An 18,493-nucleotide genomic window follows, 5' to 3' on the forward strand; every position below is an offset into this window, starting at 1 on the left:
AGGCCTCTTTGAAGTTGATGCTGATATCAACTTGTAGATGAAGGAACTGAGGCTTTAGAGTACTGAACAGTATATAGCGTTTGTAGAACATGTTAGGAAGCAAATGGGAGAACTTTGAACTTTTGTGTTCTGAGCTCCACAACAATGGTATCATCTATTTGGGAGCTTATTAGACATTCAGCCTCATTCATACTCAAAAATCAGAACCTTTGTTTTAAAAAGATACCAGATATTTCAGGTGCAGTTCGAGAGAAAGAAAGATAACTTTATTTTACAGAACCCTAGTTCATGATTTCTATACAGTCCTGCTTCTTAGGGAAGGTAATGACTTTGAGAAACTTAACTGAATCTGATATAACTTTACAAAGACTCAAAATAATTTTTTTCCTCTTTATTTTTTGTTTTACTTTTCAGTGCTGGGATCAAACCCAGGCCCTCAATCATGCTAAGCAAAAAAGCTTTACCCAATCTTAGCTATATCCCATTTTCCTACCTATTATCTTGGCATTGTAATATAAAATACAGTTTGTAATCAAGGGCAATTGAATTATAAAGAAAACACAAGTTTTAGGTCTGAATTGTGAAGCATTCTACATGTTCTTTTAAAGCACTAACTCTTAAACATAAGCCACTCAGGTTTAAAAAGTAAATGTTTGTGGCAGTCCTGGGCCTAACCTGGGCCTGGGCTCATCATCATATGACAGTAATGAAGCCACAACAATGTTTATAGCAGCTTAATTCACAATAGCTAAACTGTGGAACCAACCTAGATGCCTTTCAGTAGATGAATGCATAAAGAAACTATGATTATATATACACATTGGAATATTACTTAGCATTATTTAAAGAAAAAAATATGGCATTTGTAGGTAAATGGATGGAGTTGGAGAATATCATACTAAGCGTGAAGTAAGCCAATCCCCAAACACCAAAGGCTGAGTGTTCTTTCTGATAAGTGGATGTTGGTCCATAATGGGGATGGGGCATGGGAAAAATGGAGGAACTTTGATTGACAAAGGGAAGGAAGAGGTGGGGGGGCATGGGGATAGGAACAATGGTGGAATGGGATGGACATCATTACCTTGGTACACATATGACTGCACACATGGTGCAATGCTACATCATGTACAACCAGAGAAATGAAAAGTTGTGCTGCAGTTGTGTGCAATGAATCAAAATGCATTCTGCTGTCATATATACCTAATTAAAATTAATTAACTAATTAATTTTGTAAAAAGTAGAGGTTAAAAGTAAAAAAGCAACATGCAAATATCAGCATTTTCAGAGAGGGTTCTTGGACATAAGTTTGGAGAATGGGCAAGAAGGGATGAGACTACATTAGTAGTTCTTGAACCACGTCGAAGGCTTTAAAATGAAGACTGATGCTTTCTATTCCTAGATTTTCTAATGAGCAGGTTTATGATAGGGCCCCAAAACTTGATTTTTAATAAATCTCTAGGTGGTGGGGATGCCTTTTGGTCTAAAGAACATAGTTTGAGGAACATTAAACTAGATTTTGAGAGAATAGTCAGAAATCTTTTGCATTAATCAGTACAGGATATGATAAAGAATGTAATAAATAGGCTATGATAAACAAAAGAGGAGGAATGGCTTTCAAAGGTACAGAAGAGTTATAAATGACTAAACTTGATACCAGACCGAAGTATGATTTTGAAGGGGAGGTATTGTCACAGGAGGAGAAATATCTCCTAAGAAGGGTCAGAGGAGTTTCTTGAGAGAAGGGAGAACTTGACTCTGGACTAGCAGAGTTCTTGATATATGTGACAAAATCACATATACCAAGAATCAGAATCTTTATAAGTCAAAGGCATAGTTACACTTTTATTTAGGAAAATAAATATATATTCAAGGTGTAATGGGGGCAATTTCAGGAACAATGCCTTTGTGGGTAAAGCAAGGAACACATACATTCAAGGGAGAATGTGGACTATCACCAGAGGGAGAAATACCAACCTGTTTGTGTGGGGTGTTAGTATTTATGAGGGACAGTTGCAAGGGGCTAGACTAGAGGTAGAGCCAGAGCTGAGTTATATAATTTTGCATCAGTTTTCCGTGTGTTTGTGCATTGCCCTCATGTTACTTCTTTTTTTTTTTTTGAGGATATTTTTTAAATTTTAATTTGTTATATATGACAACAGAATGCATTACAATTCATATTATACATAAGAGCATAATTTTTCATATATCTGGTTGTATACAAAATAGAGCCACATCCTTCATGTCTTCATACATGTACTTAAGGTAATGATGATCATCGCATTCTACCATCTTTCCTATCCCTATTCCTCTTTCCCTCCCTCTCCTTTTCCCCTTTGCCCTCTCTAGAGTTCATTTAATTCTTCCACCCCCACTTCACCCCCCCCTCCACCCCCGCCACAGCATATTATGAATCAGCATCCTTAAATCAGGGAAATCATTTGGGATTTTGTTTTTTGGGATTGGCTGATTTCACTTAGCATTCTATTCTCCAACTCCATCCACATATAATTAACAGTTATCTCATATTTGACAAAGGCGCCAAAAAAACGTACTTTGGAGAAAACATAGCTTCTTTAACAAATGGTCTGGGAAAATAGGAAATCCACATGCAACAAAATGAAATTAAACCCGTATCTCTCACCATGCACAAAACTCAACTCAAAGTGGATCAAGGACCTAGGAATTAAACCAGAGACCCTGCATCTATTAGAAGAAAAAGTAGGCCCAAATCTCTGTCATGTCGGATTAGGCCCCACTTCCTTAATAAGACTCCTATAGCATAAGTATTAATATTAAGAATCAATAAATGGGATGGATTCAAACTAAAAATTTTCTCAGCAAAAGAAACAATCAGTGAGGTGAATAGAGAGACTACTGATTGAGAACAAATTCTTACCACACATCAGATAGAGCACTAATCTCTAGAATATATAAAGAACTCAAAAATCTTAACACCAAAAAAACAAATAACCCAATCAATAAATGGGCCAAGGACCTGAACAGACATTTCTCAAAGAAGATATATATGTTCAACATCTCTACCAATTAGAGAAATGCAAATCAAAACTAAGATTTCATCTCACTCTAGTCAGAATGGCAGCTATTAAGAATACAAACAACATTAATTGTTGGTGGGGATGTGGGGAAAAAAGGTACACTCATACATTGCTGCAGCCAATATTGAAAGCAGTATTGAGATTTCTTGGAATTTGGGAATGGAACCACCATTTGACCCAGCTTTCCCTCTCCTCGGTCTATACACAGAGGACTTAAAAACAGCATTCTACAGGGACACAGCCACACCAATGTTTATAGCAGCATAATTCACAATAGCTAAACTGTGGAACCAACCTAGGTGCCCTTCAATAGATGAATGGATTAAAAAAAAGTCACATATATACACAATGGAATATTACTCAGCAATAAAAGAGAATAAAATCATGGCATTTGCAGGTAAAGGATGGCGTTAGAGAAGATAATGCTAAGTGAAGTTAGCCAATCCCAAAAAAACAAATGCCAAATGTTTTATTTGATATAAGGAGGCTGATTCATAGTGGGATAGGGAGCAGGAGCATGGGAGGAATAGACAAACTCTAGATTGTGCAGAGGGAGAGGGCATGGGGTTATTAATGATGGTGGAATGTGATGATCATTATTATACAAAGTATATGTATGAAGATACAAATAGCTGTGAATATATTGTTTATACAACCAGGGATGAAAAATTGTGCTCTGTATCTGTAATAAGAATTGAAATGCATTCCACTGTCATATATAAATAAAACAAAAGAAAAACAGCATACAACAGGGACGCAGCCACATCAATGTTTATAACAGCACAATTCACAATAGCTAAACTGTGGAACCAACCTAGATGCCCTTCAGTAGATGAGTGGATAAAGAAAATGTATGTGTGTGTGTGTGTCACACATACATATCAATCACACACAACAGAATATTGTTCAGCATTAAAATAGAATAAAATCATGTTACTTCTTTAGACAAGGTTATGGGTGTGAGCTAAGGGTACATCACTCAGGAGGTACAACTGTTCATGGGTGCTTTTTGCATTTCAGTTCATGTGTATTTTCTGCATTTGAATGGTTCATGGGTACCTTTTTTCTTTTTCTTTTCTTTCTTTCTTTCTTTTTTTTTAAGAGACTCATTATCTCTCTCTCTTTATTCCTGAATTCCTTTCCCAGTAGAACTGTACACAGATTTCTGGTTTCCAACTTGGGCAGGTGGTGAAAGAAGGAGAAGCTGGCTGGAGGTTTTGGGGTGGACTGATAAGACTTTGATCTTAGGCATGTCAAATGGACATTTATGTAGGTGATTTAAATGGAGATATCAACTGGAAAACTTCTGAGTTAAAGATATGGGCATGTATGTCCTTACAAGAGAAATTATCATAAAGGGAATGTGGTACAGAACTCTGGGATATGCCAATATGAGACAAAATCAGAATAATTCACCTTCAAAAGGATTGAGAACTGGTAGGAACCCTGGAGTAGGGAATCTCTATGAGGGTGCAATCAACATGTCAACACCAGGGGAAAGTCAAATGACACCTGGACTCAAACATGTCATTGCAAATAGGGGCCAGAAGATGACAGGAAACTTAATAGAAGCTGCTTTGTCAAGCAGCACAGATGGGACCCAGTTTATACTTACCTGAAGTAAGATTCACTTTTTTAGAAAAGAACATATGCTGTCTTCTTTTTTGATATTAAATTTCTGTTTTTCAGCCAGCTCTGAAGAAGATATGCTATTTGATAGAAATGCTTAGCTGAACTAGTTGATGCATATTCAATTTTTAGTCTTATTTTTTGGGTGAAATTTAATGTTTGAAGATCAAATAGAGAATCAAAATTTATATATTGTATTCTTTTTTTTTTTTTCCCTTGAGAAAGGAGTACCTTTGTGAGATATTGTCGCTTTACCATGGGAGGTTTTTAGAAATGACAGAAGGTTTTGTGGTTAGTCTTTCTGGAAGTTTTATTTTATTCTCCACCATCATCCCTGTTGGAGGACCAGGAATGCAATTATTATGAGAAGATTGTTTTACTCTGTGACTTTGTGTGACAGCTGGGTATGATTATTTTATTAGTTTCTTGATTGATCCAACTGAAACCAAAAAGAAAGACAAGGTCAACAAAGGCAATAACTGTTAGGGCAGCTGTCAGTTCTGGTAATTTGACCATAACCACTTTTCTTTCCTTTTCAAAACTCTAATGTTTTTCTAAGCAGATTTAAAACAAAACACAGAGAATAAATAGAAATTGCTTCCACTCAAGGATCAGGATCTGGGATAAGAGTTTCATAAGCAGGATTTATCGGTGGTGTGTTATTTTCTAGAGAACATGGTTTAAACATGTCTGTTCTATAGCAGCCTACCCACCTCTGTTTTCAGAAACCTTCCTAGCCGGGTGTGTGTACTGTCTTCTAAGTCCCCCTGGACAGCTGACTTGAGATTGAGCTGATGTAGTCCCTTCAGTCTGATGCTTCTACTACTCTATTAATTAGTTGGAAAGTTATCCATAAAATGTGGGTCAAATGCAGAATAAGAGGAACTGCCAGTAAAATAGTGAGCCTTCTAAATGACCCAAATAAAAGCACATTTTCTGTTTCTGGTACAACTGATCTGATCTAACAGATCCTCTGTGCATGTGCCTTTACTTTGCCCTTTGCTTATTGACCAGTTTTTCACAGAATCATAGTAAAAAAGGAATACTTTAAAAATATCAGACTACAAATGATCAAATGTACAATTGTTATTTCATAGACATCAAATTAATTTTCTAAACTATAAGAAAATTTACTTGTTGACAGGTCAGGCTCTTATAAGACTGGTAAAGAACATGACTTTTAAGATTTATTATATAAAGCTCCAAAGCTCTCTTCAAACAAAAATCAGTTTTAAATACTTTAAGGAATGACATAAGGTGTTTTCTCTTAATTTGTTTTTCATGTAGGATTTTAAAAAGTAAGTACATTGGAGTTCAAATTAATGTTCCCTTTCCTTTTTTTTTTTTTCTTGAGCAGGTTGTCAAGTTATTAAGCAACAAAAGATCACAAGCAGTTGGAATCTTAATGTCTAGTCTTCATCTAGATATGAAAGACATACAACATGGTAAGTGCAAAAAATAAAAATCCAAGTATTGAATATTAAAATTTGGATATGATGGATTGGTTGGGAGGTATGATGTTTCTTGGGAAGTGTACGATCAAGATGCCATCATGGTTAGGTTCTATGAGGACACTCTTCTGGGTGCAGATTGCCATTTTCTCCTTATATTCTCATGTGGCAGAAAGAGTCTGAGAGAATTCTTATAGGTCTCTTTTATAAGGTCATGAATCCCATTCATGAGGACTGTTCTCAAAATCTAATCACCTCCCCAAATCCTTACCTCATAATAACATCACATTAGAGGTTAGGATTTCAACATATAAATTATGGTAGACACAAATATTTAGTCCATTGCAGATATATTCAGTCTATTATTAATAAATATTTTTATATCATAAGAAGTACAGTTGCACTGTGATCTGTAAGTAATTAGACCATATCTGAAGTGTTTATTTCTGGATGCCATGCTCAAAGACTTATTGATATATATAAGTGTGAGCCAGATAGTAGGGTCTCTACAGCCATGAAAAATACCTAGGGAAGTTAATCCACAGGACAAAAAAGTTGGTTGAATATTAGTTATGAGTTTTTGACAAGCTAAAATAAAGAAGAAGTAAACCTAAAAGTGTCTACCAGAACAGCTTCAATCAATGTAAGACTCACAGGTTTTAAGTGTTGTTTTGAGAATGTTCTTATGGTTCGATTATGATATGTCTAATATTAACCTAGATGTTCATGCTATAGAAATCATCATTTGTCTCAAATGAGGGAACATGAGCTATGTTCCCTTAGACCTTCAGTTCGAAGATACTATAAGATGCTGAAACACTAAAGCAATTTTCTTATGTATAAGTTTTTAGAGTGGAAAACTGGTCCTCCTTCTTCCACTTATTTGGGACAACTATAGCATAAATTTTTCTACTTTAGAAGAATTGAATTATTTTATCTAATGTATATGCATATACACATATGTAGACAGACACATACATATATACATATGTATACACACATATAAATCTACATATGTGTGTGTGTGTGTATCTAAATTTTTTTTGGTAATCCTAGAGATTGAACCCAAGTCCTCACATATGCTAAGCAAATGCTCTACCACTGAGCTATACCCCAGAACTTTTTTTTTTTTTCTATTTTGAGACGGTCCCATTAAGTTGCTCAGACTGGCCTCAAACTTGTGATCTTCCTGCCTCAGCCTCCTGAGCTTCTGGGATTACAGAAATGTGTTATCATGTCTGGCTTAATTTATATTTTTAGCAGGCTTATAACATATTTTCTATATTTGGAATAAGGGTGATTTCTAACATTTTCTAAATGGCTTTAATGACTTTAGGGTCTCCCTCCCACCCCACCACCACTTCTTTCTTTTGCAGCTCTAGGGATTGAACCCAGTGATGCTCTACCACTGAGTCACATTTTATTTTTATTGTGAGACATGGTCTTGCTAAGTTGCCCAGGCTGTCTTCTGACTTGAAATCCTCCTGTCTCAGTATCCCAAGTAGCTGAGATTATAGACATACACCAGTGTAACTGGCTTTTAGTGTTAATATTTTAAAACTTGAATTCTACCCTACAGTTGACAGAAATTCCTATCACATTTATGCTGAGAGATATTGCCCAAAGGTGTAGAGAGGAATTAAATCCATGTTCTGGATGTCCCCTAAGCTGCCCCAGAGCCTTAGAATAGATTAAGCAGATTCAATTATCCAATGGAATGCCAGTTTACCTATTAAAGAAATACGGTTTTAAGTATAACACAGACCTTATAAATCATGAAAACATTTAACTAGCTTTCTGGCTTACCCACCATGAATGTGGATTCTATTTGTTAGGCCTAAATTATTGTGTGGAATAATTCATAAATAGCGCAAGTGTGGTATGCCCTGTCAATTGATGAGTAACTCTTAATCACAATTAAGTTTTTATTAAATTGTTTTGATGGTGAGGAGACTTCCTCAAGCTGAGCCATTTGGGGTAATAGTCATAGAGAAGAATGCCAAGGCTGGCGCCAAGAAGTACTTGGTGTTTCTAAAGCTGGCAGATGTAGCCCTGTTAAGTCATAGAATGAAATCTGAAAATAATGATATGGTCCTTTCCTTCAGTCAAATATTCAGCTTGGGTTGAGTTAATAATGAGAACCTTATGAACAAAGGAGTCCGCCTGACATCTGTGTCTGTGGTACAGCCAGCGAGAGTTCATTGAAAATTTGCTGGCTTAACATGCAACACTAACAATAACATGGCATGAACATCAGTAGTTGAAGGGTCACACAGAATTATGCATAAACTTTATCCTATTAGGATGTGAAGCCATTGCTTGAATCCCACTGAAACACTGCAACCCCATTTTCTAAAACACAGGCACCTTCAAAGTCTGAAGAAACAAGTAGCCAGTGCCTGTTTGTGGATCAAATCCTCTTCTGCCTCAGTGTACTGTCTGGAGCCATGATTTCCATGTGGGAATCACTTGTAGCCTCTAGAATAAACTTTGCTTCTCTCAAGATATGCCTCCACTGAGGATTCCACAGAAGCATAAACATCATTGATTTGGGATGTAGAAGCAGTCACAGAATTTATCCGGTCTTCCAGTGTTATTTTATAGAAGAGCAAACTAAGATGTGCTAGTGGTCCAGTTGCTTTCTCAAGCTCATGTGGCTCTCTAATGGAATAGACTGAACTTACACCAGACATTCCACATCAGCTGTGGCTGTTCTTTCCCATTCATTAGATTCTTGGGCTGATTCTTTAATTTTGTGCTTTTCCTACAATCAGCATTAGTATATCTATATTCTACATAATATTGTTCGAATAAATTTTTCTAAACCCTCAGAGTGGATTTTTTTCCAGAGGTAGCCTTTTCCCTGCCCATTAAAAAATTGTCATAACCCACAAGTCAGTCTAGAAATTGCCAGATAAATTCACTGCTACATTCCAGCAGCTCAGAGTTTCACTGTAACTTTCACACACACACAATTAGTTATTTGTGGCTGCCCTGCTATATTTATTGGTGCTATTTTATCCCCTTCTCTCCTTCTCTGTCAAAACTCTAGAGAAACCTAAAGTTGAATTTCCTTTGTAATGTTTCTATTTTAAAGTGTTCTGTTAGAGTCAGGAGTATCTAATTTTGGATTCTAGGTGTCAAAGGTCTAATCCAAGTGTTACTACCTTCATGCACCACATCATGCTCAAGTGAATGCAGGTTATTCTCACAACAGTAGTTCCACAATTCTCAATGTCACGAAAGGTCAAAAGACAGAAAAAGAAGAGATTAGACTCTTTTTTAAAAAATTTGTTCTAATTAGTTATGCATGACAGCAGAATTCATTTTGATTCATTGTACACAAATGGAGCACAACTTTTCATTTCTCTGGTTGTACATGATGTATAGTCACATCATTCATGCAATCATATATGTACTTAGGGTAATGATGTCCATCTCACTCCATCATCTTTCCCACCCCCAGATCCCTCCCATACCCTTTCTCCCCTCCCAGGGATTGGAATCTTAACCATGTCTATCAGTACAGTAAATATAAGCAAGAAAGATGTGTGTGTATGTGTGTGTGTGTGTGTGTGTGTATTTAAAAATCAAGTTGCCTGAATGAATGTACTTCTACTTCTAAAGCGACCTGTAGATTTTAATAATTTGTTGGGGTGGGTGAAACTGTAGCATGCTACCTATGAAAAATTTCACTCTAGTTGTATACAGTAACTTAAAATCTGAGATGAAGGTACATTCCACAAGAGATTTCCTTTTTTTGTGTGGTAGGACCTGGGGGGTCCTTTAGGTTTAAGATTACTTTAAATCAAGTTTGAGGGTCATTCCAGGCACTAAATGCATAGCCCTGCATGGGTTGGTTTCTCTGAGTCTGCAGACTTTGATTACCAGTTTATTGTGGACAAGGTATAGAATCTATACCTTGGGTGGATTTGGAGCTTTGATTTTCGGTCCCTGGTTCCATGAGGTGGTCAACTTAAAGTTCAGATATTTTGGGATAGGTTAAAAGTCTCAATGTCACTTCTTTGCCTTTATGATACTTTACAAATATTTACGTGTGTGTGTGTGTGTGTATAACAAATATTTGATTGAGCATTTTAAATTGTTCAATGTGAGAGGATTGATTCAAATAATATAGCCTGCTATTTCCATAAATTGGTTTTGAATCTATCCTACAGCTCTGTAATGGTAGTTTAGTTTTGTGAAAATAGATTGAATTTTTTTATACAATACTCAGTCCATATTCCACGATCAATGTGATATTCATACCTCTTAGGTTCATTTTAGTAGATAAGAGCAGCTGCAGAAGAATTTCAAATTTCATGAGGCTTAGCTTTATCTCCCCAATCCAATGTCACTATTAAGTAGAGATTTCATATAGTTTGTCATTCAAAATGGGATATTTTGATAGAGGAAAAGGTGCCTTTAATAACATTTCCTGGGTAACAAGTGTAATGGAATTTTGCAGATACATCAGTATTACTGTCACTCTGCTGCTAGATCAAACTGAAGCAAGATTCAGATATAATCTTTCCTATAATACCAATATTTATTAAACATATTTTTTGGCCAGTAGGAACAAAATTGTCTGAAAAGCCTATTTTGTAAACTTGAAGTTGCCTAGCTCTCTGTTTTGTAAATACTCTCATCAAGATTTTATATAAAAGATTTATTTGTTCTAGACAGATGCTAAAACATCATGGAGGTAGGAATCGGTTACTCTTATAATTTGCACCAGGCATCTAAAAATCCAATGCCTGGATCCAATTCCAATGTCTTAGATTCCAATGTTTCATAAAGATCTATACAGTAGTGACAAATAACTGTAATCCCAGCAACTCTGGAGGCTAAGGCAGGACAATTACCAGCCTTAGCAACTCAGCAAGGCCTTAAGCAACTTGGTGAGATCCTGCCTCAAAATAAACAAAAGGGGTTAGAGGATGTGGCTTCGTGATTAAGTGCTCCTGGGTTCAATTCCCAGTACAAAAAAAAAAAAAAAAAAAATCCATGCCATAGCCTCTACTAAACTGTCATATTCTCTAATTGAAGGGAATAGGGATGGAACATCTCTAAGATATTTTTAACTAATCTGAACACCTTGTATGACTAGTTTCACTAAGAAGAGTCAGTTGCAGTCATTGATATGCTAATTTAAAAAGCCCCTATTATTGATTTAGATAGGAATAACTGAGCAGTGTTCATTAGCTGCCTTTGGAGTATGGTCTTTTTACCTAAGGCTAGGCAACCATTCTTGAGATATGGAGTGTTATTAGTAGGACAGAGACTACCATTAAAGTTGGAACTTTAACTGGATCATGCTTACTATTGCATCTCTTCTGCAAATTTATTTTAAAGTAGATTATAGATATTGTAACAAGGGATAACTAAAATTTATGTAGTAATCACACCCAGAAATAATTTTCACTATCTTACAGGAATGGCAGGCTCAGGGTACTAATGGCCCTAGATCCTCCCTGCACTTCATGTCTTCCTTGTTTGAAGCTAACTGGAATTGTGGACATGTAGGCAAGGAATGCTCAATTTTATGTCCTTTTTAAAAATATCTATCTTGTTAAAACATGATTTAAATAAATCATATGTCCTGAAATTAAATGATATATAGTCAATGAAATCATGGTTACTTTTGTTCTTTGTTCTCTAAGCCTAGAGACTGTTTTTAAAATACTTTTTATTTTTTTAATAAATAAATACACACACACATTTACTTACTGAAGCGTACCTTACAAGGCCACTAAACATGCTCATGGATTTATATTAGAAATCCAGTGAAATCTCAGTCTATTAATTATAGTTCCTCTTTGGATCCTGCATCATGTCGCTATTATTTTGTTGATCTTGACCTCCCTCAAAATGAAAATGGAACAGAATTATTCTGATAGTTGTCTAGGAAGGAATTATCTAATGTAGCAGGTACTAAAAATAGAATTATATGTATGTTTTAGTTTTTTTTTTTTTTTTTTTTTTTTGCTCCTGTGACTAAAAGACCTGACAAGAACAATTGTAGAGGAAGAAAATTTTATTTAGGGGCTCATGGTTTCAGAGGTATAAGTCCATAGACACCCAGATGTACTTCTCGGGTCTCAAGGTGAGGCAGAATGTCATGGCTGAAGAGTATGGCAGAGGAAAGCAGCTCACATGATGATCCGTATGCCGAGAGAGGCTCTACTTGCCAGATACAAAATATCTACCTGAAAGGCACACCACCCCCAATGCCCACCCTTTCCCGCCACGTCCTACCCACTTTCAGTTTCCACTCTGCTGATACCATCAGGGGATTACTGCACTACCTGGGTTAAGGCTCTCATAACCTTATCATTTCTCATCCAAAACTTCTTGCATTGTCTCACACATGAGCTTTTGGGGGGATACCTCACATCCAAATCATTACACGCTCCTCCCCCACACCCCTCCCTCTCTCATTTATAATCAAATCTTTTTATTAGTATATAAAGAGATGAAGCTAATTGTTGGTTTGAATTTTATTTCTCTTTTTATCACCCTTCCCTCTAATACTATTGCTGATAGTTGTATTATACAGCCCATAGAAGGAAAGTTAATCTCTCATTTTACAGTGGAGGAATTGAGCCTTATACATTAAGCCGATAAGAGATTTACATAATAGGGCCAGAATGAGTATCCATCTCCTTTGACGCTTGGTTCAATGCTCTCTGCTCTAGGCAGTGTGTTAGCTTGTAGAATGAGGATATGTTTTACCCAGTAGAATGAGAGTGTTTAGAAACAAAACTGGCACAGGATATAGTACTTTGATCAACTACTATTTCATATACTAGTTATTAAAAACATTGGAAAATGTAAATTTGGCAAGGTCCATTAATTGCACGGAGTTATCTTACATAAATCCCCCAGTTTAATTATGGGCTGTTCTTTAGAGAAATAAAGTTATGAATTGTTTTTTCATCTGTGAATTAAATGCAAAAAAATTACTTTGAAGAAAATTCTAAATGGAATTGCTTATTCTTGAATGAACTAAGCAAAGATAACTGAAATACAGAATTACTGTAAAAGTAGTCTGGACTAAGATTATCAACAAATGAAGCAAATTGTGAGTACTTGTTACATGGATATATAAAAGTACTGTCTCTTTTCTAGGTATGTTATCAATTGCTGTGAAAGAATAAAAAAAGTAAATGGCTGACCCTAGTATAGTTCTTGAGGATGCTAACTTTCAATACTTACTTACTCTCCCAGTATGTTTTTATTTTTTTTTCCTGTGTCACCCTAGCACCTCTACTTCCCTGGTTTTCTCTCTCTTTTCAAGTTGGTATCACAATGATTAAGAAAACAGATTCTGGGGCAAAGCTGCATAGATTTTGTTACAGACTGAATATTTGTGCCAAATTCATTATGTGGAAGCCCAACTCCCAATGCGATGGTTTTCAGAGGTAATTAGGGTTCATGAAGTAGGGTCCCATGATGAGATTAATGCCATTTTAAGTAAAGAGACCTGAGCTCTTTGTCTCTCTTTCCTACTGCCATGTGAGGACAGATTGAGAAGGCAGCCGTGTACCAAGGCATAAGTGAGACCTCACTAGGAACTGAATTGGCCAGCCCCTTTATGGACTTATAGCCTTCAGAACTGTGTGAAAATTCTGGTTGTTTAAGCCCCCCAGCCTATGGTATTTAGTTATGGCAACCCAAACTAAGACAGATTTGGTCCAGCTGGGCCACTGGCTATCTAGCTGGACAAACCTGAACAAATTGTGTTTTTATTCTTTAGTTTTTTTAATAGGAAGAGGTGTTAAATGAGTTCTTACTTGTAAAACATATCACACCCCTCAATAAAAGCTAGTTGTCCTCTCCTCCTACATTTGTTAGAAAATGAGCTTTGTCTCCAGACTTTGGATGCATTTGAAACTTAGAGCCTGGGCATCTAATGAGAGAGAGAACTTAGAGATTTTATTCTTCCTTGATTACTCTGAATCGGTCATACTAAGAGCACTTGCCATGGGAAAGAAGAGGGAGTAGAATGCAAAGACTGTCCCTTCCAATGGAGTTTGAGAATATGATAAGAGGGAAGAAATGGGGCTTTCAGTTCAAGGGGAACATAATCTGAGTTCTGCAGTTTAGGTTTTCAGTCAGTGTTGCTGAAATACCAAGTTTATTACTTACTTGGCTGCACTCTTTTCTGTTTTCTGAATGAAGATATATATGATATTTATTTATATTAGCAACTCTTAGAAGTTGAGCATGGCTATATCATTGGACTGCATTTTATCTCTGGAGAGCAAATTGTTTTGGAAACTTGAAAAGCTGAGGACTACTATACTTGTGTGGTTCTGTAAACATTGTCTCTGTGCTATGTATGTCATTTATTCTCCACATCCATAGCTCCTGTCTCTGGGTGGACATGAAGCGAGCAGTGTAATGGAGTTTGGCTTTGCTGGGAAATGAATCGTGGTAAGGGACATGAGTAGAATCTAAGTAGGGTCACAAACAGAGGCTTCTATTCCCTCCTTTGACATTTTATTTTTCTTGATAGTTAAATTAGTTTCTAGGAATGAGTATGGCTTATTCTTCTTTAAAAATACAGAAATAAAATTGGGTGCGGTGGTACACACCTGTGATCCCAGCTGCACAGGAGTTTGAGGCAGGAAGATAACGAGTTGAAAGCCATCCTCAACAAAAGCGAGATGCTAAGCAATTTAGGGAGACCCTGTCTCTAAATAAAATACAAAAAAGAGTTGGAGATGTGGCTCAGTGGTTAAGTACCCCTGAGTTCAATCCTGGGTACCCCTCACCAAATATGGAAATAGCCTTTCTGAATCCTAGGAAGGTTGTAAGATTATTTTATGGTGACTTTTCACATGTATTTGGAAACCTACATATCTAGTAGGGCTGCCACTGAAAAATGTTTTTCATATGAATTTTTTTACCAAACAAGTAGTAGGTTACAAACTCCAGGTCTTTTCTTAGAGTTTCTGATTTCATTCTTGGAGACACAAGCTTTTTTACTTGCCTATTGATTACCCCAAGAAAGTTTATCCATAATCATTTGTTTATTTTTGTAATATTCTCAAAAAATTGGATTCAGTGTGGGCAATGTTGTTTTTTCCCAGTAGATTTTCCAATGTCTGGCTTCTTTATGAAACTGAGGTTTACAAGGCTTGCTTAGAAATTACTTCATGGCAACCCCTACCCCCCAGTTTTAACCTTTATTTTAAGTGTTTTCCTCACATGGGATATAGAATTTTAAGACCTGTTTATTATATTTATTGAAACATTAAAAATTTAGTAAATGCTTTTGTAAGGTTGAGTGAATGGTTTTCATTGAAATGTAAAGTCACTTAGAATTAGAAATTTGAGAAGAAAGTGGGCTGCAGTGAGCCCATGTAACTTTTTCATCAATTGTAACCTTGTAGTGGAGAAAAGTACACATGAGATAGTATGTTTTCATTAAAACCTACTTTCAGAAATTTAATATCAGAATATGCTTTAATTTAAACTAAAAGTTCATTACCTAGAGTTTTTTTTAATAAAAAGAAAGACCTCATACATCATTATGTCACACATAGATTATTAAATCAAGAAAAAATGAACTATTATATGCCTTTCATTACAGGCTCAGCAAAAAACCTTGGGTTGAATGTAGCCTGTATTTTTATGATGTTGTTCTACTGTTGGACTTTTCGATTACTTTTATGGGAAGAAGGAGCATAATTCTTGGGACTGTGTTGAAGCTGTGAATATGGTTATTCTCCCCTTCATATATGAATTATGTATCATCTATTTGTTTGTATGTTTGTTTCCACTGCCCCATAGACCCTCCAATGGAAGGAACTCTGGAAACCTGGAGACAAGAGTCCACTGCAGCTCAGAGTATTATAATACTATATTTGTTCTTTACAGTCACTGGGTGGTTGTTGAAAGAATTACCCTTGATCACACAGGGCACATATGGAGGTAGAGCTCAAATCTGAGTGCAGAGCACTTAGTGTGAGCTCAAAATTAATTGTATCAGCTTTGCCCCTTGAAGTGTTGTGTATTGTTAAGGTGTGGTGTTTGCAAAAATAATCCTTTTGCATGATCCTTGAGAGGGTGGGATTTGAACTGTTGTTTTAGGGGGAGGGGAAGCCCTTTTGATAACTTTGAATTTCAAAACTGGCTTTTTAAAAATTGTATGTTTTGATAAGTGCTTATCCAGCATTCCAGAATAGCCACTGTCAAGATGCTCTCTGGATTTCTTCATTCATTAGATGAAGGGAAGATCTGAGAGTGCTAGAGGAAAGGAAGAAATGATTGCACTTTCTATCTTTGCCTATTGAGCTACATGTACCGTATTTTTACAAGTTGCATTCTAGAAGTATAATCACAGATATTCCCCAAGTTCAGTGTACTGAGACATCAAGTTAAATTATAAAACACCAGGATTCCATCTCTTGGGTCCCCTTCTTCCTCCAGGAGAAGTCTTTTCTGCTGTCCTTTAATAAACTTCTAATTTTCCACTCTGGAAAAAAGAATTATAAAACACCAAAGTTACTTAATGGCATGTTATCCTTTGGTAGAACTGAAGGGATGACATTTTATGCTGATGGCTGCCTTGCATCTTTCTTTATGGTCAAACATGAATAAAACAGGATTTTTATTTCTCAGTAACAGTTTTCAGTCAAATATCTATGAATATATTTTAAAATTAAAAGAGTTTTAATCAGATTATTATGGATACATGATTAAGAAAATAAATTGTCCAGAAAGACTTAAAATGAAAAAAACCACAATTACCAGTTCTCTGAATAAACTTTGTCATTTCTGTGCTAGATTGTAAAGGAATAGTTTTTTCCTATGTGTTTAAGCCACTCAAGAATAATAACAGTCTCATTTGAGGAAATGGTAGAATTTAGAAAGGCTTCTCTATCATTGTTAATGACAGCGTGCAGTTCTTATGAATTAAGTTATAAAGAGAATTAATGAATTGAGTGGGATGTTAAAATAGATTATCCACTGAGTTCTATTAATGCAGGTTTTTTTTTTTTTATGGTTCCAAATTTAACAACATGCAATTGCTGATAATAGTAGCTAACACCTGTAGTTGTTACTGTGCATGTCCACAACCACTCTATGAGGTCGGTAATCTTGTTATACCTGACTTAGGGATGAAAAACCAGTCACAGAGTTGCAAAAGAACCTCAATCGGCAACCACTGGGCTGTGATGTAAACACAGGCAGTCTGGATCCCAGTCTATGCTCTGAACTTCTGCTATACTTCCTGAGGACTCAATTTAAGCAATTGTATCAGTGAATTAAGCTGGAAAAATGATGCATGATTTTTCCCTTCATGGTTCTTAATTATAAAATCATCCTACTAGTTGGAGACTATAATTGCTACTTGAAGCACTCTAGTGTTGTTCTGGAATATGCACATCATGTTGTGTGTGAGAGAGAGATGGAGAGAGGAAGAGAAGTAGAAAGAGGAGATGGGAGTCGCATGGACCGATAGAGACAAAAAGAGCTGTTGTACAGGTCATAAAGAGGTCACTTGATGGATATACTGGAGGATTTACTATAAAATTCCTTTTGTATCTTCACCTGAGTTCCATGACTCTGGTGATGCTCAGGTTTGCTTTGTCACATGTGAAAGCCATAGAAGGGTGGCAGACTTCTATCCAATTACAGGTTGAGGAGAAGATTTCAAAGACTGTGATCACCGTTGTCAGATATTTTCATGTGAATATTAGATTATATAAGAGTGACTAATTTTGCTGTTGGAATCTTCTGTTTTCCCCACAAAGAAAGATGCCAGCATTACATTAAATCAGGGAGGCCATGATTCATTCCTACTACCTCCTTTCCTTACATTATTCCTTTCGATGTTTCATCATTCATTCACTCTATGTGCCATCTTTCTGCCAAACTCCATTTCTGGCACTGGATACCAAAATGAAAACATAGACAAAAAAATCTGGGTCTGTGTGGAGCCTTCGTTCTATTCTAGTTGGGGGAAGGACAATTTTTTTTTTTTAAAGGAAAATATGTGTTAAGTCAAATGGTAATAAGTATCATGACAGGCAAGAACAAAAGAACGGAATGGTAATGAGCACAGGTCGATGAGTGGTGAAGGAGGAGTGAGGGAAAGTTCGAGAAGAAGGTAACATATGAAGGGACTAAAAGAAAGGAAAGTTGTAAAATCTGAGGGCAAAACATATTCCAGAAAAGCTATAGTCAGGTACAAATGTCTTCGGGCAATGAGGCCCTGGTACAATAAAAGACTCAGTCCTCTCTCTTTCCTCCTTCTTTCTTCTTGATGCTTTTTGAACCCAGAGGTACTCTACCACTGAGCCACATCCCCAGTCCTTTGTATTTTTTATTTTGCGATAGGGG

General features: G+C 36.2%; 1 protein-coding gene across 1 annotated transcript in view; it reads left to right on the plus strand.

Annotated features, from left to right (window-relative positions):
• FMN2 (formin 2) overlaps positions 1–18,493 on the plus strand; it is a 372,575-nt gene that overhangs the window by 147,686 nt on the left and 206,396 nt on the right. The window contains exon 7 of the mRNA XM_081299099.1: positions 6,043–6,130. Coding sequence (XP_081155225.1) covers positions 6,043–6,130 — 88 coding nt within the window. The remainder of the gene's footprint in view (positions 1–6,042; positions 6,131–18,493) is intronic.

This window comes from Spermophilus citellus (genome assembly GCF_964194105.1).
Source record: "Spermophilus citellus genome assembly, chromosome: 6".
In the NCBI taxonomy this organism is placed as follows: Eukaryota; Metazoa; Chordata; class Mammalia; order Rodentia; family Sciuridae; genus Spermophilus; species Spermophilus citellus.